Source organism: Opisthocomus hoazin, chromosome 14 (genome assembly GCF_030867145.1).
Source record: "Opisthocomus hoazin isolate bOpiHoa1 chromosome 14, bOpiHoa1.hap1, whole genome shotgun sequence".
In the NCBI taxonomy this organism is placed as follows: domain Eukaryota; kingdom Metazoa; phylum Chordata; class Aves; order Opisthocomiformes; family Opisthocomidae; genus Opisthocomus; species Opisthocomus hoazin.
The window spans coordinates 2,934,606-2,955,997 of record NC_134427.1 but is presented as its reverse complement, the minus strand read 5'-3'; the positions used below and the strand labels follow the sequence as shown (position 1 = coordinate 2,955,997).

The 21,392-nt window shown below is 37.8% G+C and overlaps 1 protein-coding gene across 1 annotated transcript in view; it reads right to left on the bottom strand.

The window, feature by feature from the left end:
• LOC142363111 (connector enhancer of kinase suppressor of ras 2-like) overlaps positions 1-18,863 on the bottom strand; it is a 212,282-nt gene extending 193,419 nt beyond the window's left edge. Inside the window, exon 1 of the mRNA XM_075435506.1 lies at positions 18,797-18,863. Coding sequence (XP_075291621.1) covers positions 18,797-18,863 — 67 coding nt within the window. The remainder of the gene's footprint in view (positions 1-18,796) is intronic.
• Positions 18,864-21,392: the final 2,529 nt, after the last annotated feature.

Sequence of the window (21,392 nt, the reverse complement as noted above, 5' to 3'; positions counted from 1 at the left end):
TCAGTTCTTTTCTCATCCAAACCTTGCCTCGGATGAAATTCTTGCCTTGGTCCAAGGAAATGGAAATATTGTGTGACTTTGACTGGACATCCGTGCATTTCTGAACCTTAATGAACTGGTGATTACAAGAGCTGATTCAGCTTCAGCTGAACTCCTTAGGAGACTGAATTCAACTGCTGAATTCAGGATAAGCAAGATCAGACATTTTAGGAAGAGAACATAAACATCAGCCTGCATTTAGGCAGTATTCTGGGATGCTGTTTCCTGTGTTTGAAACACCCAGTCTTCTGAGACAAAATGTACTGAGAAATGAGCCCTTGCAACTCTATCTGTATAAAATAAACAAAAGAATGTCTTATGGAATCAAATTTGTTAGAAATTTATTCCTTTCTCTCTCCCTTAATTGCTTACATTCATTTTCTGCTGATGGAACGCTTAAAGTAGAGCAGTTGGTTAGAAATTCAAAACTGAAGTGAAAATTGTGTAACTCCGATGTAATGTGTTAATGTTCCACATTCTGACCATGCCTTTTAATTTTGTAACAACCATTAGTGGAAGGGCTGACAAATGGCACAAACCTAAAAAAAAGTGACAGAATAAGTTTTTTTCTCCCCCTTGCCTTTTCCCTTGCTACCTACAAAGAATGACGGAAGTATGTGAGATTATATCAGCCAGGAAAAAACAGAATCAAGAGGGAGAGATGTGATGGAAATTCCTATAAAATCTATTCTGTGATTAGAGCTATCATAAAGCGTATGAAGAAACACAGGGGATTGCCTGGAGATTTCTCATGACTCAGAGGCATCATCCCATGGTAAGGCAAATAGCTGTAGTCTTTGTGAAATGGCAATCTTTTCCAATGTATTTATTACAGCAAAAAGAAAAATATTATATGCACTTCTTCAATTAAAAAAGAGATAGGCTGAGTAGTCTGTTTTGAACTGAAACACACAAAAAAGTGCCTTCTTTAGATTCATGACCTAATTAAAATCTATAATGCAGAGAGTATCAAGAGAGATATGAGAAAACTTTACATACTCAGTTAATGCCTAACATTGAATGTATCTTCTTTGTCTTAAAGGTCTGTGCAGTGCAGCACTGAAAAGAAATTAAGCATAGGTTTCTTACTCTATTAAATTTCTGAAATAAATATTTTGGAGTGTAGGCATCATTATGAAGAAACAGTTCTCCACTTCCATGTTTTAAGATAGGAAATAAGAAAAGGAAAAAAGGGGTAAGTTTTAAGCAACGCACACCTGAAATCACTGTGGTTTTGGACATTAGCCATGGCTGTAGTTCTGGAAGTTCCACACCTATAATTAATGCACAAAGAAACCATTATTTTCACCTTCTCAATAGTGACAAAAAATGCTGGTTGTTGGAAATATGAAAAAGAACCTGACATCCTTGCCCTGAGAACGACGTTTCCTGGCTCTGTTTTACCACTAGCGTAACTGTGTCACTCCAAAAAAGGCGTGCAGATCTTGCCTGTATTTCCCCTCCCACGTCCATGTGGCCTGGGGGCTTCAACTACTGCTGTCATCTCAAGGGTGGTGCCCCAAGGAAAACGTGTGAAAGTCTGTAATTAAATACCTGTTTAGGTTGCAGAATTCAAGGTTGGAATTTGTGATAATGTGTTAGATTCTCAATGTAAAAAGGAATACTGGAAGTTTGGCTGAGGAGTTGTGTTGTCCTGTTAGAATAATTTTCTGCCTAAAAATTCACATTTCCTTGCGAAAAATAAATATTAAAAAGAAGGACTAAAGAGTTTTGACAAAAATGATGACAGTTAGAGCTTTTGTATGGTCCAAGGAGTTCTATGGCAGAAGATTTTTCATTTTGCTGTCATTCTCCTTAGCGGTGCCTACATTTATTGGCTTCGTGTACATGCTGGTTGAAGAAAGATGTTTTGTTTTGTTTTGATCTTTGTTTGATCTTTGCATCTTCTGCTTTTGAAAATGATCAACATTCTAGGCCAACACTTTCTACAGGGTGACAAAGTATATTGCAAAGACCCAGCTACATCTTTCCACGAGAACTGGCTGTTCAAACACAACGTTCCAGAGTTGTCCGTCTGTCTTATTTGATGTCTTCCTCAGCCTGCTCCTCCTCCTTTCTGAATTTCATGCTGATGTAAGAATTTTTTTAAGGATAACATCAAAGAAGCCTGTATGCATATCAATTCCACAGTGTTACTTAGCACATTGCTAGCCTTTATGTTATGTAAATGTAAGAGAATGGCTGTTCGAGAAAAGCTTGCTACAAAGCAGGTAGTGATTTAATGAAAAGCAGAAAGATTGAAAGGGGTTTGCCGGAGCCCTGTGTGATGTGAATGTTAAGAAGCCCATTCGCGTCATCAGCTTCCCTGCTGTACTTTCTATTCTCCCTCCTTTTTCAAGCCAACTTGAATACAGGGAACTGTGTACTAAGGAAAATCTTAAACTAAATGTCTAATCAGTCTAGCCACAATCAATGCAGCACAGTTCATAATTTTTATTAACTGAATTAGCTTTTCTTTTTTTGCTGTATCTGCATCTCTTTTGAGACTGGAGCAATGTGAGACATATTTAGAATGTAGTAACTTTTGGAAAACTCAATTTATACACTCCAAAGAAAAAACAAGGTTATTCTTTCTAAGAGGAATATTCAGGTAGTATATATTTAAATAACAAAAACATATGTCTAATGCATAGTTTAACATGCAAGTTTAGCTCTGAGGATCTGACTCTTCTCTTGAAGCAGTGAAAATGTGACCTAATGCAGCTGAAAATAAAAAATAGCAAAACTGTAAAACCACTATTAAATGAGAGTTTGCTGGAGTCAAGAATTGCTGCTCCAATCAGTTATGGGATTACAGCCAAGCTAAGCCTATAGGTGTCTGGAGGTACACAGGAACAGACAAATGATCACCACAAGAGCTTTTTGGGTTCACAGAGCCAACACAGTTTTTGGCTCAGCAAGTCTACAAATTTTACCTTGACTTTTTCAAAAAGACAAAAAGTGCCTTTGCCATTGGGGCACCTCAGTTCCGCCAAACACTGCTGATTTGTTGAGTCTGTTTGTAGACACAATAGTATACTAAATAGTACCATACTCTAGAAGTAGTCCCATTGATTTAAGTGGACCGTTCAGTGCACGTGCTGTTGATGTCACCTGCGGGTGAATAGAGTAGTTCTAATTATCTGATACAAAAAATTAAAGTGGACTTTCCTTTACTTTTAATAACGGAGAATTCCTACTGTTTGTAAACCAGATTGGGTTTGTAAGCAGTTTTTGTGAGCAATGCAGCATAAATCCATTAACAGTTGGACACAGTGACTCATAGTGAAAATGTACCAGTGATTTACACCGGTAAGGGTGATAGCAGAATGAGGCATCGTATCCCGGTGTTTTTTTCCTAAATACATACTGTCATTACTAAAAAGTCCATTCTAACTGCTGCAAAGTAAAATCGTCTAAGCTGTTGCATCCTTCAAAATAAACGAAATATCAAAGCTAAGCATTTAACACTGGAAAAAGTAGACTGAATAGTAAAATATTTCACTTTATTAAAAACTGGTTTGGCACCACATGATAGAGGAAATTAATGTTTTAATAGAATTTTTGGAGTTTTTAATCTAGCATGTTTTCTTTAACGTAAGTAAATAGACTGTAGTATTTAAATGACTTTGAATTCCAAGGGATTTGACACCCCCAAGTGTAATTTAAGCCTTTTAAAATTAATAAATATTTTATAAAAATACAGAACATATCACAGTATAATTACTTAGGATTTCTTGCCCAGTGTCTGAGAAGTTTTCTATGATTCTTATCCACTTTTCTAGTAGAAAAACTTTGTTATATCAAGAAAGAGGATATCTTCCCACAGACTTTTAGTTTATTTTCTCTCATTTGCGCCTTCTTGTTTTCCTCACCCTAATGCAAATCAAGGAGCTAATTTGCATACATTACTTTAATTTCAAGCCTGATAAGATTACATTGTTAAATATTGGCAGGATGTATTTTTACCAATAGAATACTTTTCAACCACGTTCAATTTCTGCGGTGGCAAATTTCAGATAAAGTCAATGGACACTGATTTCTACCCGCTATGCAGAATTTCAGATTTCTTCCTGACTGACCTGCTTAAAATAATTAGCTATTTCCTTCTGCTGAACTGACAGCTACCTGAGAAACAGCAGGCATTCTCAATGTTAATAATGCTATGCAGCCCAGGGCTTTTCTTCTTAAATTACCTGGATAAAGAAGATTGCAGCAAGTCATATTTGTTGAATAAATTGTGAAGATGTTTTAGCTTAACAGAATCAAAGATGAAATCAAAATACACAAAAAGAGGAACAGAGAATTAATAATATATTTTCCCACAGGCTCTGGTTCACAAAGTATTTGGCTTATGATGACCAAACTATGTGATTTTGTTTCCGTATATAATTCCTGGTTAATATTGGGCATGAAGTAGTATGTGACCTATTAAAGATATCTGTAAGGGTTGTTTGGCCTTAGACAAGAAAAACATTCTCCATCATGGCTTGGGGATAACTCAACACAGTATCATTAGGTGAAAAATCATCAGATATACGTATTAATGAAGACTCATTCTGTTCATGCTGCAAGTGCTCATAATAAATGTAGTGCCTTCAGCAAAACAGATTCTTCTCTAAGAGCCCAAGGCATGGAAAGGATGGCCACAGGAGTGGCTCTCTCACGTTAGCGGGGAAGCTCAGGGACAGTGCCAGAATTATCATCGCTTTTGTCTTTTCAACAGTGCACCAGACTTCTTGCTGGACCACAGAAAATACAGCTGCTGGTCTTTCCCTAGCTTACATTATGTCACGTACCCACTTACGTCTTCTAAGTATACAGCTGAGCATTTGCACCAAATCTTACACCAGGACATTCGTACCAAGCAAACCTGTACTGTCTTGACATTGCAGTGCGGTATGAATCAACGCCACACATATGTTAAGAAGAGAAGACAGTTTACCACACCAAAATCACTGCAACATAAAACATTTTCTGAAAACTAGTTTTGACAATAGATATGTAAGTTATTTTCTACTTCGAACATGTTTCAAAATAAGTGAACTCAGTAACTTGACAAGCATTGCATATGCTTTCGGAGAGCTGCGACGCATAACAGGGACAGTAAGGAGCTTTCATTCAAGAAGAAAGCACATGGAGCAGTCCTCCTGAAGGCCTCAATTCTATCATTAAAAAGACATTTTTGCTGTATTTTTGTAACAATTAGCTAATGATTCCCAACCCATATGCTTGTACCAGATGTCTGAACCTTCACAGGCCCTATCATATTTATTCCTTCAGACAAACCATTCCATGTTACTTAACAATAACAGTCAAGATCGTTATTTTAACTCTCATCACTTCAAATCCAAACACAGCAAATATGATGAATAATTTGCTTAAATTTTTTCCCTTGATCAATGGGCAGAAAAAAACGCTTCCATGCTGAAGATATGATTTCCCCAATGAAGCCATTGCTAGCTAGGTCTTCTTTCCTGGAGCAGTTTCACTGCACTTTTGGAACAATCATTGTGATTCTAAAGTGCAAGCACCCAAAATGAAATTTCCATGTGCTACAGATGCTAATGGTAATAACAGCTCTTTCTCTGCATTTTACCATGTCTCCCTGTCACTATTAAGAGTTGTTGCTCTTGAAATACTCATTACCTGTAAAGCTCAGACCCTTTGTCTGCATCATACTTGGTTTGAAGTCCTCATATCTCTTTCAGTCCCTACCAACTCTGCCTGTCACTGTGGGCATTCTCGTTAGCAGTCCAGAAATGCGTCAAACCATGCAACAGCAGAGTTTTGTGTTGAAATCCTGCTATAGGAGAGACACCAGAGCCTAAGAAAAGGCTAACGGTCCACAATGGATATAAGGTTGCCATTAATCTTTGATAGTAAATACTGCTTTGTCCCGTGTTCCCTGATCTGAAAAGAACCTAACAAGCAGCAAGACGGTGATAATGTTCCTGCACTTACATAGTCCCTCTCATCACAGAAGTTTTAAACTCTGTTTTAAAAGCTGCACAAAGACAAAGTTATCCTTAACTGAAATGCCAGCTGTGGACTGAAATGTGATAGTTGCTTAAAACAGAAGTGAACCACGCAATACAAACAGTGAGAACAGACAGTGAGATCTATCTTCTAGCTTTCAGTAGGAGTCGATGAGGGTACAAGTTTTAACACTGATTTTTAAAGCATTTTGTCTGCTTTCTATCACCTCAGTCTGTTAGAATCTCAGATCACATTAGCATGTACTTACATCAGAGTAAAAATGGAAATGCCACCATGATGACTTGGTTTAGATTGAGGAAAATGATCATTTTCTGAATCATAAACATCATATTTACCTTTACATTAGCGTATGCATTTCCAACCTGATGTATCTGCAAACCAGTGCCAATGCATCTGTATATAAGCAGTATTTTTCAATTGCAGTTGTGTAATTGCCTATGCATTTTTAATCAGAAGTCATACCTGCATTTGTCCATAACTGCACTAGACTACTGTGTCTTCTTTCAATGGATTTCTAGGTAGTTTTTTTTCAATTCCTGTTAGTATCCTCCTTGTCTGTAAGCATTTATTGATTTTTAGAGTCAAACCAATGAGTTAAAACACAAGAGCTGGAAACAGAAATAGCACAGAGACAAAATGGAAGATAACGAACACTGGAAATGAGCATGACTTTAATAAATGTTGCTTCTTTGCTAGCTGCTAGTGGGTTCTATCAAGAGAACTCTTGGTAGGTCACTATAAATTTTGAATCAAAAAAAGAGAATATATCAGTGCCTGACTGTACGGGGATCTAAAGTGTCCCCTGAGGATATTTCCTAATTATACTGCTTGATGAGTTTTATTACCTTGCCCAGAACAGGCAGTCAGCAAGATATACTGACACTTCTGTATGAAGAATGCTACACTGTAATAATGGATTTATTTTTACATGGTTGTCTCTCATTTACTAGACTGACTTGTTGACCACGTTTACCTGTATGCAAGATTCACTAATAGGAACTCAACTTCAGTTAGCTGTAGGATATCTATTGCAGAAAACTTAATAACAAAACATACTCTTCTTGTTCTGCTTTACTGTACAAGTGGTATTGACAGTCATTCGGATTAAAGGCAACACAGACAACAGGCCACCCATAGTCTATAAATACTATTGAATTTCCAATTTTTCATTAAAAATCTCAGCTAATGCACCTTTCCTAAAATTATTACAGATAAAGAGATTGTGGGATGGGCCTTAAGAAAGACCACCTGCTTTCTTCAAATACACAACTTCCAATAATTTTGAGGCATCACATGAATTTATCTCAGAGTACAAGTGGTCATCTCAACATGTAAATCAAGTTTGTTGAATAATCTTGCCTACAGAAAGTGGTAAGATGACCTTCAGAACAAAATAACATGAAATAAGCTTGCCTTCAAACTCCTCTTTACTCGTTGGATGTAATTTAGAAACCTTGTTTATTTTTAACTCTCCAAAGAATCACAGTTCCTATTTCAAAATTTACTTTTTTAGAGTGAAAAGTTGGCCAATATTTTAACACATCCACTAATTGGTTCCTTTTTTCTGAGAGATCTGTGTTCTTTCTCTGCACCAAAACAAAAAAATGCAAATTCTGTTATCATTTAGGAAATGCTTAGTCGTGGAGCTTCACTACCATGTTCTGGGGATGGTAGCTGTGGAGTAGAGAAAGCCATTGGTTCCATAAGAATTAGTGATGGTCTGATAGACCCATCGTAATTCATTCTGGTATATCTTGAACTGCTACAAAATTATAATAAATATGTTAGTATTCTACATAATTTATTAATTCTGTATATAATTGTGGCTGTCTCTTAATCATCTTCATGAAACTTTTTTAACAACATGAAGACAGTAGTCCAAGGCGTGGCTTGCACAGATGATGTTAACCCAAGGCATGCCTACTAGGGTTAATGACAGATGCAATTTCTTTGCTTCTGCTCTTTCACCATTGTTGTTTGCTTCATTATGAGAACAAACATAGACTGTTCCAGGACAGCATTAACATAGCTTAACAGTATGCTATAAGTTTTCATTTTGCTGGTGACATTGTCCTCTTATGGGACAGCTTACCAATTTGCAGGCAAAATTTAAAATATTGTCTATCATTTCCCCTCAAAAGATGGGATATTAATGAGATTTGAAGTAATAAATTTTATGAGAATTCCAGCAATTCAAATCAAGTATGACATTAGATGGCAAAAGAAAAAGAAAAAAAAAATAAAAGCACTGGGGTGAATCATTTTGTACTCCCTGCAGTCAGCAGACCAGTCTGACATTACGCAGAAGAACCAGACAACTCTGGTTCACATGGAATTTCTGCCTGAACGTATGACTTGGAAGCTGGAGACCCATCAAAGACATTCATAGGATACTTAAATACCTTTGAAAAACAATGCCTTTGAAAAAATGCAAAGGGTTATGTGGAATGAATTCATTCCAAATTCCAGGATTTCTCATATATCAACATCCTTTTATGCAAAAATTATTCATAAACAAAAATAAAATGGAAATATTTTAAGAATGAAACATGGTATTTTGACACTAGAGGACCTCAAAAAAGGAGGTCTTATTAATGAATAACTACAGAAGTACCTTTAGATACATAAAATTTATGGAACTTAACAGTGGGGAGGACATGCAAAGAGCAGCCCGCAATAAGCAGGGGTTAGGAAATCTTTTTTTTCACATTCTAAGTGATATTGATGGCTTTTCGAAAGATTAAAACACTTTCATTGAATGATCACTTAAGCAATTTGGTTTCTGGTTAAAGTATTTCTTCACTGCTGATATGCAAATAATGATTTCTGCTACTACCACAGAAACTATTAACAATTTATTCTGAGAATTATCAGAGCAACAAGAAATAGGTAATAAGATCCCCCAATGTATCTTTCTTTCAGTGCATGACGGTTTCCCTACCATGTTTCCTAGTGTTTTTAAGTCCACTTTTGAAAGCCTCGAGAAATGTTCTCCTCCATTTTCCTTACAAAATTACAATTCTTTAAACTTCTCCTTTAAATTTATCTGCCTCTTTATGTCCTATGCGACATTTTCCTGTCTCCCTATTTACAGTTATAATTTCTCTGTTTTATTATTTGGGTTAATTATTTGTTGTATTTTTGATGGATTATTCACTAGTTCTCTTTATTCTCCAAATTTTTTTTTCTAGAAATACAGCATCTCTAAACTACTATACTAAGTGGATTCATATTTTTGTATGACATTCAAGTAGTGAATATTCTGAACTTCTCTATTAGTTCTGAACTTCTCTTACATTACTCTACCTGTTCCTTCCAACTGCATGATTCAAATGCAAGGTTCAAAGTGGGGTTTTTTTCTGCTTTGAATGTCTTTTTTCTCTGTAAACCATAAAGTTGTTTTCTGTATAACTAAGGCAAATTATCAGTGTTGCTTGGCAAAGAACAATTAAAATCTCTTGACAATGGGCAATTAAAATCTCTCCTTAGTGTTCCGCAATTTAGGACATTTTCATTATGAGCTCATTGTTCATGCTGAGTGATCAATAACAGATGCCTACATACGTCTTGCCTGGTTTTAGGAATGTGCTCACTGCAGCAGATTCCTATCTAGTCTAAGAAACGTTCCTATCCATTGCAAAGAATTCCATAAATAGATACCATTCTCCAATCACCTCCTCCATGTCTTCCAAGGAAGCAACATTTCATAGTCTGAATGAGAAGCTAGAAGCATCCTTGATATTCATAGTAGATTTTAACGTAGGATCAATGAAATATCAATATATGCCCTCTTCCAACGGCACCTTAAAGCTACCAGAAGTTGTGCTGGGGTTCTTCAGGCAGGTGGGTTTCAACTTCCTGAAAGTGGTTTCTTCCACTGTTTTCTCCCATTGCTCTCCCTTTGTTACCTTCTCCTGGATTTCGAATGCAGTTCACTTCCAAATCACTGCAACTCTCCAAGATATATAAGGCCAGAGCTAGAATTTTTTAATGCTAAATGAACAAATTACTTCACAATCTGATGCTTACTCTCCATCTGATTATGAAAAAGGCAGGAAACATAATGCTAGAGAATAATGTGAATAAACAAGATGAGAGAGTCGAAAAGAGAACAGGGGAAGCTGGTGGAGAGAGCAAGTTATAACATGCTCTTCATTCAGGTGATAATTGCTATGTCTGAGTTGCCAGGCTGATGACACTACTGTCTGTCTTAACTCAAACAGAGGTAGTTTTCCATGTAAACTAAAGAGCAGATGTGTCAAATTAATCCTTTCTATAGTTGAAGTAGTTTCAATACAGTTATAGAAGACACAATTGCTGCCTTAAGAACTCCTGATATCCGTAGAGTTTTTCTAGGCTTTGTATGATGTTTAGAATTAAAAAGGTGGACACATTTATAGGAAATAGAGCTGAGTGTATTTTGTAAAATCATTATCTGTTACATTTTTATTGTAAACATATCACCTACGTTAGAACTAAAATACACCACAATCTTTTTATAAATCAATTTTACTGGAAAATAGCTGGTAGAGAGTTTGAGTAGGAAAAACCAAACATTGCATAGGCCTTGAAGACTTCTGAGTGCATCACTACAGAAGGTCAACAAGGATACTTGTCGGGAGCCGCTTGAGTATTAGTTAATCAGAAATAATTTCATTTTGATTCATCACTAGAGCTCTTCACAAATGCAACCTTACAATTTTTTCCTCTCTCTGAATCCTATAATGATAACTCACTAAGCTCCATCTTTCCAATGCCTCTCATCACTACAATGGCATCAGGGGACAGGGGAAAGTTTTGTGTTTAGTAAAAAAACTAAACTACAAAAATAGCATTTAGCAGATTTCTGCAAAATTGTGCTGGGGGGAGAGGATGAACGTATATTATTGCTCAGCAATATACCACCCTATTGTAGTTTGTGAAGTACAATGCTTCATTTAATATCAATAGCGTCACTGATTTCACCAGCAGAACTACAACCCCCATTTCCGTCAGCATGGCAGGACAGCTGCTCTCAGAAAGAATGGCATTAAAATGGTAAGTTCTTCACTTTCTGTTTTTCTTTTAAACCTTTGTAGGTGTTAAAACAATCGTGCAAAACACCTCAGGACAAACTATAACATACTTTTTAGTTCCCTGGCAGATGCAAGAATTGTAATATTTATTTTGCCTCATGCATTTTTCCCTTCATTACAAATAGAAATGCAAGACATTAAGCCTGTCAGAAACAGAGGTATAGAAATTTCACTAGGTAGGAATATCTCTTTACTCAAGCAGATGAAGCATCCACCTGACCCACAGTGTACATTTCGGAGACTACCTTCAGGCCAGACTCAGAAAGCACGCAGCTGCCTTCCCACTGGTTTGGAGACGTAGGGACCGCAACGGAACTTTGCCTACACTGCACCATCGGGACAGTGTTTTTCAGGCATACACTAAAATGCTGTTCACAATGTATTTTTTGCAAAGTGGAATGTTTTTAAAACTGTTTCCAACTGTGGTAGCCAGAATTACTGTAACACTGAGACGTTTCTGCAATTTTTCTAAGAAATATACATTTTGTAAACTTGTAAAAGTAACTCTGAGGTGTTACACACGGAGTTCTCAATGTTATGGTGCATGTGTTGGTGTCATTCCTGCCAAATCAAGGAAAAAATCAGAATCAGGAATTAGGAGGGCAAGAAAGTGTTGTCAGGATTATGTCTGGGAAGAAACCGTGACAGTACATTATTGCTCAGCAGGATCCAGTATCTTTGCAGTTCCTTGACATACAGTGTGTCATTTAATGTGATCTGAGTCATCCACAAGATCAAATTTATTCTGAATTTCGCTTCCTAATATAATACATTGTCTCCGGAGAAGGTTGATCTCTTCTGAATTTGCATTGCTACCGTGTTCTCCCCATAATGGTCAGAATTTGAAGAAAGGTGGAGATTTTGCATAATGTGTCTTAAGAACGTATGGCAAGGTTACAAGACACAGCAATGCATGACAATTGTGTCTGGCTGCCTGCACTAAGATTCAAGACAATAAAATAAATTTCTTTACATAATGACCTGGAAGATTAGTTACGCTTGATAAATGTGACTTGAGATACATTCATTCAGCTCAGACTTTCCTCTGCAAGCAGGATTACATTTATTTAAAAGGCCTGAATGTATCTGCTTTATAGACACGGAGATTTTAGAATATATCCCTAAATCTCCAGATAATAAATATAGACCATTAAATTGCTAAATGTTGCTGAAATCTTTTATGGAGATAGTGCTAATTCAATCAGTTCTTGGAAGATATATAGGCCAGTTTCAATCTGGTCCTCCAAAAGTTGCTAGTAAAAATGGGCAATAGTGATAGGGATGCAGAAATACCTCGGCTAAATAATTTCCATAGAATATTACAGTTGACTTGAGATATGGAGGTCTTTAGGTCAGCTTGCCATGACACTAAATATGGCTGTGTCACTACTGGGAAGGCAGAAAATGGAGTAATGGATTCAGCAAAGTGTTTTGTTGTCTGCCCAGGCTGCCAGGGGTACAGAGGCTGAATTAAAAGTGATGATAGTTAAAGCCCTGAGAGTACTGGGTCTTAGTTACCCTGCCAGTCTTCTGAGCTCTGTATGATATCTTAACCTCTTAGGCTGAAAGGAATGGGGCTTTTGTAAAGTGCTAGTAAAAGTGGAATGGACACATATTTGCTTCTGATGCTGAAACTTTGATGGATACCGTGTCTTCTGCTCTCAGGAGGCTATGCTGTTAGCTTCTTATAAAATACAATGTTAAGATTTTTGAACTTTAGACATTTGGAACAGAGTATTGATTTGATTTTGAATACTTTGTCTCTGACTTAGTGTTGCTAGGCTTTCCCTAGATTTAAATATTTTTCCGGCTATGTCTGGATGCTATACACATAACTTTATTACTTACAATTTAGAGTCAATATTGACTGCATCTCCTTTCATTTTCCATGTGTACAGTAGGTGATAACAAAAATATCACATGCTTGCCAGGTCTGATGGCCAGTAACTTTTATAAATACTAATTCTTAGTGATATGCTAATATTTTAGAAGCAAATGAGAGTTAAAAAGAATATAAAGAAAATCAAGACAACGGAAGACAAATTAAAAAATTACAGAGAAAGCAAAAAATTAATGGAAAGAGAATTAAAAAAAATCCAGTATATCCTCATATCATATTTAGTCACCATGAGAAAGCAACCCACCTGTGCTAACTTCCTTTCCAAGAGATCCTGAACTTTTAGATTACAGTTTGTGTATGATTTTTTCATATTCTCTCCTAACCAAGTTGTAGCTGCCCCCCTAATCCAGTCTTCCCATTGGCATTAGTTCTCAGAATATCTGAAATGCAGATTCATCCCAGGCATCCACCTATGTCTGCAGCTAGAACAGTCTTCTCACACAGGTATTCCGGGACATATAAACCATGAAATATCCAGCAGGAAGCTAGAGCTATAATCTCTTTGGGACCGGTTCACATGTTTCAAAGATGGGGGTCATAAATATGCAAGAAACCATCCCAAGACCTTGTGTGAACGGGCAGAAGCCTTGAGAAGACGTTAGGCCATTCTGCCGTGGACAGGCTGGGTACACAAGCTGTTCCAGAGGGGTGTTTGTCTCAGCTATTCTTAGTTGTGTTCAAAAGCTCCTAAAAAGCAAGTGGCCAAACCTGCCCAGACAGATTATTCCAGCACTTCACTATACCTAATACTGTGACTCTGTTCCTTGAGATCTGGTCTTAACCACTTCTATTTCAAAGTAGTCAAGCCTGAGGTGTGCTCTGCTGACCCTTTTAAAGCAAATAGTTTACAACATTCAGCATAGTAGTTGTTGCCAAAATTTATTACTAAAAAGTATTACAGTCTGAAACTTGTAAGAGGAATCAGACAGGAACTGCAGACAATTCTGATTCAGTGACTTCCTAGTGACAACTGGAAATGTGGCACTAGTGGAGCACAGTAATCCAAGGGGGAGCCACAACAGTAAATCGCTTGTTTCAGTGTGGAAATTGGTGAGAGTAGAAGGAAAACGATGAAACCTTTGCTTCAGAACTGCTTGAAAATTCAACAGTAATTCTGAGGGTGTCTCTATTTGTGGCGCTCTGTTCCCTTCCCAACCTATTTGTCTTCAGAAACTACTGAAAAGATGTTATAAAACTTACATTTTTCTAAATAAGGTATGACCTGGGTTATCTACTCAAGTTTCAAATTGTATCTTGTGAAGTCGAGTTCTTGCATTATGGGATTCAAAGGTCACAAAAGGGGATCAAGAAAGCTAAGTATCATCCAGCTCAGTACCTATAAGGCTGCTTTTGCAGTAGATCATAATATTTAGCTGTGTCTCCAGCACGCTCTAAGATTTTATATATTACGTTCTGTAAACAGAGGAGACTCCCTGGTTATGACATATTGCTACAGAACAGGTAGTGATCTAATGAAAAGCAAAAGAAGACTGAGAAGGGGTTTGCCGGAGCGCTGCGTGATATGAATACTAACAAGTCCACTCACGTCATCAGCTTCCCTGCTCTCAGCCACCCCCCTCCCTCTCTTTCTTTCCTTTTATGAGCCAGCTTGAAATCAGGGAATTACATGCTAAGGAAAACCCTTCAGCTAAACGTATAATTATTCTGCACAGGATCAGTGCAGCACATTTAATCAGTTTACCAACTGAATTAATTTTTATTTTTTCATTTCTGCATCTCCTGTTGAGAGTGAAGAAATTCTAGATTTAAAGGGGAAAAAATGGGTCACAGTTGTGAAATGAGTATCTAAAGCTAAGCGTTCATTACGAGAGAAACCTCCACCGCAGGCTGTTTTGGCAGACAAACCTCACTGTCAGTCCCCAAGACGCTGAATAACTGACTCCATGTGGAGTTATTACGTACAGGTACTTAAGAAATAACTGGCTTCCTATTTTAATTTTCATCTGTTTAATAACACTCCATTCTCTGAAAGTCACAGCTGTATTTCATTGCATTGTATTTCATTCCATTTCATCGGATTGCTTTGAAAAGTTAGTATTTATTTGGACACAGGTGTCACTTCCCTGTAAATGAGTTCACATTCTAAATTACCTACTTGTAAACTGCTTCATTTAGGAAGTACAAAATCTTAAATGCCGCTATTTGTAAAATACAGAGAATAACTTTTAGATTCTACTTATAATGAAAACACAAACTATCATGCTTTTATTAATTCTAAGGGCAAATTAGACATCATACCTCCCCTCTGCCCCCCAAACCCCTCAAATTCTGTACAGGATTACCCTCCATAGTCCATGCATTTATATTAAAGTAGATGGCCTTTGCTTTAGGAGTGCTCATGCTGATAACTTGTTTGCAACTGCAAAGTGTCACCGAGTTTTGCAGTAATTTCACAGGCCAAAAAGCATTCAGAGCCTCCAGGTAGAAGCATTACAGATGTAAATATTGAAGTGTAGTTTGTCATTTACTCACGTTAATATGTTAAAACTAACCAGAGGAAAACCAGACCAAGTTCGAAAACTACTCTGATTCTTAATGTACTTCCAAGCTTTATGGGTAATATTTGTTTTCCCAACAGTGCTAAAATGGAATTTGAGCAAGGCAAAGTTCTTTCTCTCAAAGTACCTTTAGGGTCCACTGTACACAGCCCCAGGAAAACATTTAAGTTACGTAAGAAATGTGTACGTGCCAGTAGAAACACTGGCTCATTTTCTGAAGTGAAATCTAAAATTTGGAAAAAAAAGAATAGTGACTGGAAACTGTTGTTAAAAATATTTTCACAATTATTGATTTCTGCTCCTTTGAAAACCTGCTTTTTATCCACAGTACTGTCTGCCGTGTATTTGATAAAATTTACAAAATATTTTTGTATAAAGACAGTTTCTTTAACACAAAGGTATCGAGAGTCTTAACTTCTAGGTCCTCTGTAAGCCTCAAGAATCAATTTCTAAAGACTTGCATGGCCTTTTCAGGTTGTCCGCACCATCAGATGCAGCTCCAAAGTTGAATTCCAGTTGAATGTGTTCCTGAGAAAGGAACTGTGGATAAATACAAGGTGCCAACTTGTCATAATAATGTTCCTTAGAGCCCATCATTTTTTACTTTTTTTGGGAAGGAACATTTTCTTGAGGAAAAGAACAGCAGAGAGTCTCCTCTTGGTTGGGGCTAGGCTACAGCTGCTTCTGATAACAGCACACCGTAACCAGGACGTGCTCTGGGTAGCCAGGTCTCAAACTATTAACATTGTTTTTGTGGCTTTCTTCCACTTTCTTTTCAATTATTTGATGTTGCTGGTACTCACTGTTAATTTCAAAACATGTACTTTGCTAACAGTTTTTAAAAGTAAGTTATAATAGCTTAACTAACTATGATAAATTGAAGTTAAAAAGATATATTACTGTCATTTCCCTAACAAATGTTATCATTTACAACCTTTACTAATAAAGTTAATTGACTACATATTTTTAAGCCAAAAAAAAGGTGTCATACACTTGCAATACTTGATACATTGTTTCTTAACATGTTGCTTTCTAGAGCAAAGAGACTATTCCACGTTGGCAGCGTGCTAATTTTTCTAAAACGTTTTTACTTTATCTTTTAATGCTTTAATGTCAAAGAAGTGTACCCTTCAGTACAGAAGACATAGGTAAAAGCTACCTTATCACTTCAACATTACTACCCGTGCAGACCTTTGACCTCTCTAATGCATTAATAGCTATTTAGCAGAATGACTATAGCTAATGGAGCAGACAGACAGAATAGATGTCAATTACAGGTGAACAGTGGCCACAATTTGGCAATTCTTGTGAAGTAAGGGATTTACAAGTAGTTTTAAACTAATTCTGGTATGCTTCCATTTGTGTCTGTTAGGTCTTTTCTTTGGCTACAGTTGAAATACACATTTATAAAGGGAAACATCGGGATAAAAAAGGGGCTTGTAATATTAGCATGGTGAGAAAGGACAAATGTGCAACTTTACTATTTGGGGATCCAAGGGAAATACCTGTCTTGTGAATACTGCAATGTTCATTGCATTATACTTATTTATGCTTAAGCCCAGAGGCACACAACTGACAATACTGTCTACTCCAGACGTCCCTGCGGATGCAGTATGCAGTCTTAGTACAGAAATGTCACTGTCAGGCAACTCCAAACATTTAAACCTTTTATTGGTACGCCAATCTTGCTTCCCATGGTATGCACTACACATGCTATGGATTAATGCTACCCAAGATGTAATTAGTTTACATCAAAAGGATAAAAAAGTAGCCGGAAGTATTTTTAAATTTAGCAACAAGTATTATACATGCTTTGACATTTAATTTACACTATAATTCAAGTCACGACTTAGAACAGCATAATGATCTATCCACTTTTTAAATCTATTACATATTGAAAATAAAGCTGTGGATCAGAAAGGTCTCCTCTGCACATACGTTAGGAATTGATGTCAAGTAATGACATCGGAATATGGGAATCAATCCTACGTCTAATGGTTTCGGGATCCATCCCAACGACCTCCTTAAGACCTCCCAATTAACCTGAGTTCACAGACACCTGAGAAGCAAATGACATACACTCCCTCGGAGACCACTGGCTTCGTCATACTGTGTGCTTGCAAAAGAATAGTTTGCTCATAATTGCAATGTGTGTGTTGAGCACCTAAACGGCCCCATTTCGGTTAAGTATGGAGACGTATCTCAGCAAAATGAAATCAAACCATTCCTTCATTAATGACAATGCTTTGAAAGCTTTAAGGCTGTTACAGTGGGTGTCCAATTCAACCCTCCAGTAAGTTCAGTAATCACATTACAGAAATTGTTTCCATCAGTAACATACAAGCAAAATTTTCACCTCTGCTTACATAATGGAGATCCCTTGTAGCAGAAATTATTTGTCTCTAAGACAGACAGCTCATTAGAAGCAACGTATAACAACACTAATGCATGCTACTGTGGGAATACATTTTTCCTCACTCAGGAGAAATTTAAAACACTTATCATCACGAGCCATTCTTCACCCTCCCATCCAGCCCAATCTGTTTGCAGCACAGCCGAGCACTGTGAGGCAAAACATGTCACAGCTTATGGCTGTGTTGTGAAACCGCGAACATGCAGGGAAATCATCATTCCTGTCAAGTTCCCGGGAAGAGTTTCCCCAGCAAAGCCGGCTCAGCCCTGCGCATCCCCCCTCGTGCGCCCCGCGCACGGCTCCGGCTGCACTGCCCGCGGTGCTGGCGGCGGAGAGGGACGCGGGTGCACTGGACAAGGCAGCGGCACGAGCGAGAGTGGCCGGGAAGCAAATCAGGATGTCTCCCTACAGGAGCAGAATGCCCCAGTCCAGTCACCGGCACCTTATGCTCCTTGTGGTACCCTAAACTACACACGAGTGCTGCACAGCCACTGCATCAGATCACCTGATATGAGCAAAACAGACCTAATCAGGGCAAATTTAAAGCAACCAAACATAGTAACGTTACGCTGTGCAATGCATAATGGAGCCATGAGACACAAACACATTATGCCTGCATTTACCAACAAATGCATTTGATCCCTACTCAGTTCTCGGCAGAAATCCCAACAACATGCTGCACAGCTTAAGCAGCCTCTCTCCTCTGTCATCTCTTTAAAAACTACTGTGCAAAGCAGCATACAGATTATTAAAACTGAATAAACTCTTCCCAAAACAAAGAACACAAGAGCAGATATGTAAAATGCAAGGATCCAAAGTACAGACAACACACAGTAATAAATGATCATACCTTTCATCCAATCCACTACTTGCTTGGGCGTCCACTTGCTAATAGGTTCCATAACGAGAGCCATCATCAGATCACTCTATCATTCACACCAAAATCAGAAAAAGGAGAGAAAAAATATATCAGAGCATGGCTGGGCTGAGAGAGCTGTAGGATTTTACAGTGCAGTCCAAAGAGAAGATGATGCTTTGTCCCTCCAGGTTTCTCCTGCACTGATTCAGTAATGTATAAAATTACACTGCTTGATCAGCTCTGGCACCTCCCCCACTGCACACAGCCTGCAACACACTGGAGCACAGAGCCGGGAAATGGTGCAGTACGTATAGACTTACTTACAAAAGCCTCTACCCAGTGATCTACTTATTAGACTGGCACAAATATAAAATTATCTTACACAGAGAGCAATTCAAGCGGGAGCTATTCCAGACACTGAGTTTTAAGGAGCTTTATTCCAACAAGCTCTGGGATCTTCATCAGGGAAAATATCACTACTGTAACTTGATAGCAGATTGTCTTGGCTTCATTATGAATATGCTGACTGTCACTCAGCTTAAAGAGAAGACAGAAATATCAGAATATCACTTGGCATCTGGCAAAACACTGAGCATCTCCATCCTTACAATACAAAATGTTGCTGGAGTCTTATACTGTGTAATCATGTAATTCACAATGTCAAACACAGTATAAAAAGTCTTACCCAAGAAAAACTGTTGGAAGGAAACTCTTTTCTGGCCACATTCAGAGCCAATATATTTCCTCCTATGAGCTTCTCATTTTATAGTGAAAGAATGACAGCATCTGAGTGTCAATTTTCACTACAGCACTTCAATATAGAGAAGTATAGCAACTATTTTGATTCAAAGCACTGGGACCATCAGTCAATCTTTCCCTTTTGTTAGGGAGGGGAAAAAAAAATGTTTTAAATATCCCTCCTACTGAAGTTTACTATCCTTCCATAAGCCGAAGGTGAAACATTTTAACAAGATGTGCCAAAAGGCGCTTTTTGGACCCTTTTGTGACTCTTGGCACCTCATGCAGCACGCGTTCTGCATCAAGTGGTGGGAGAGGTGCGTGCTTTCTGTTTGATCCATTGTCTGAGAGATGCAGCCTCACCACTTTATCTTAGGGGGAGAAACTCAGGTACCAGAAAAGACGATCGAACAAAGCAGTTCCACCTTTTCTTCAGTAATCTTTCATCTGTGCCTTTTCTCCCTGCGCCACTCCAAGTCCCGCCAGCACGTTGGGGTAAGAGGGTGATGTTGTTACCCGCTCTGCCACACTCCACTAGGGCTGTGTTAGCTTGTCCAGGCTGAGATCTATCCTCTCCTTCTCATGTGGGGGAACATAAAAACAAATGGACCATTTACGCTATACTATTCCAGGGTTCTTCTTTAAGTCCATATAGATAAGGATGCAGACAGGCACCCTTTTTTTCTCCCCCTCGAAATGTCTCCAAAGTGATCTCATTCTCAGTTCAGTGATGCATTCTATCCTTTTTTATTTTTCTTTTGCTTTGGGAAGTAGTGTGATTAGTATTCTATGATGTATTTTGAGTGCTCAGTGCACAGATCTCCTTTACAAAAGGATTCACATCAATTCTCCTTCAAGCAGGCTGTTTCCAGCTGAACAGCATGCCAGCTCCTCTCTGAGTTTGGGAGACCACTTTCAGCAGCTTTAGTTCTGTCTAAATAGCTGTTTACAATGGACATAATAATGACAAAGATTTCAAGTACACAATACTTCTCTTTTTAGGCAATAGTGGACTAGAACTTAGATACGTAGAATAAATATTTCTGTTAGGTATTGGAAACTGTACAATCTGTTTTTTGGGGGGATTATGCTTTCTTAAAATTACTTTCACAAAATGCTGACCTCTTAAATTCTTTTAAGTTCAATGCAAGCATGGAAGAGTTTCAGGTAAGCTATGTTGTGTATGAATTTAGTATTTGGACACAATTACATGAAACAATCTTCATTCATGATTGCTTTGACTGTTCCCCTAATTCCTGTAATTCGACAGACCTTCTGTCAATGTCCTTTTGTCTCACATTTCCTACTCATGCTTGACAGGGCAGACTTTTTTTTGTGTATTTTGACACATTTTTGAAAGAGGATGGAGCCTGAATTCAAAGCCCATCAATTTCAGTGGGCATACTTCCATTCATTTTAATTGTCCTTGGATGACAAACGAAGCCCCAAACCATTATTTTGGAACCAGTACTTCCATTTTCAGACGCAAAGTTTTAACAACTTTTTCCTGTCCTGTTACTGAGGGTCCTCAGCACAAAGATGGTTTGCATTTTCATTTACTCCTACTGTTATTCACCACCATGGTGCTAGTTCAGGCAGTAGCTGTTACTTGTCAGAAAGCTGTTGACTATTAAATCATCTCCTGTGGTTTTGTTTATTAATACCAGTCACAGTTTTTCTGTATTCTGGGTTTCTACAACCTTCTGGACAACCATCTAATTTTTGTACTACTTCTTGGAATAAAATATTTAAAGTTGTTAAAAACGCTGTGTTTCTCTCCTTCCTGAGCAGATGATTTATTCAGCTTCATTGCCCATTGCACAGATCGGTGTGCATAGCCATAGTTTGT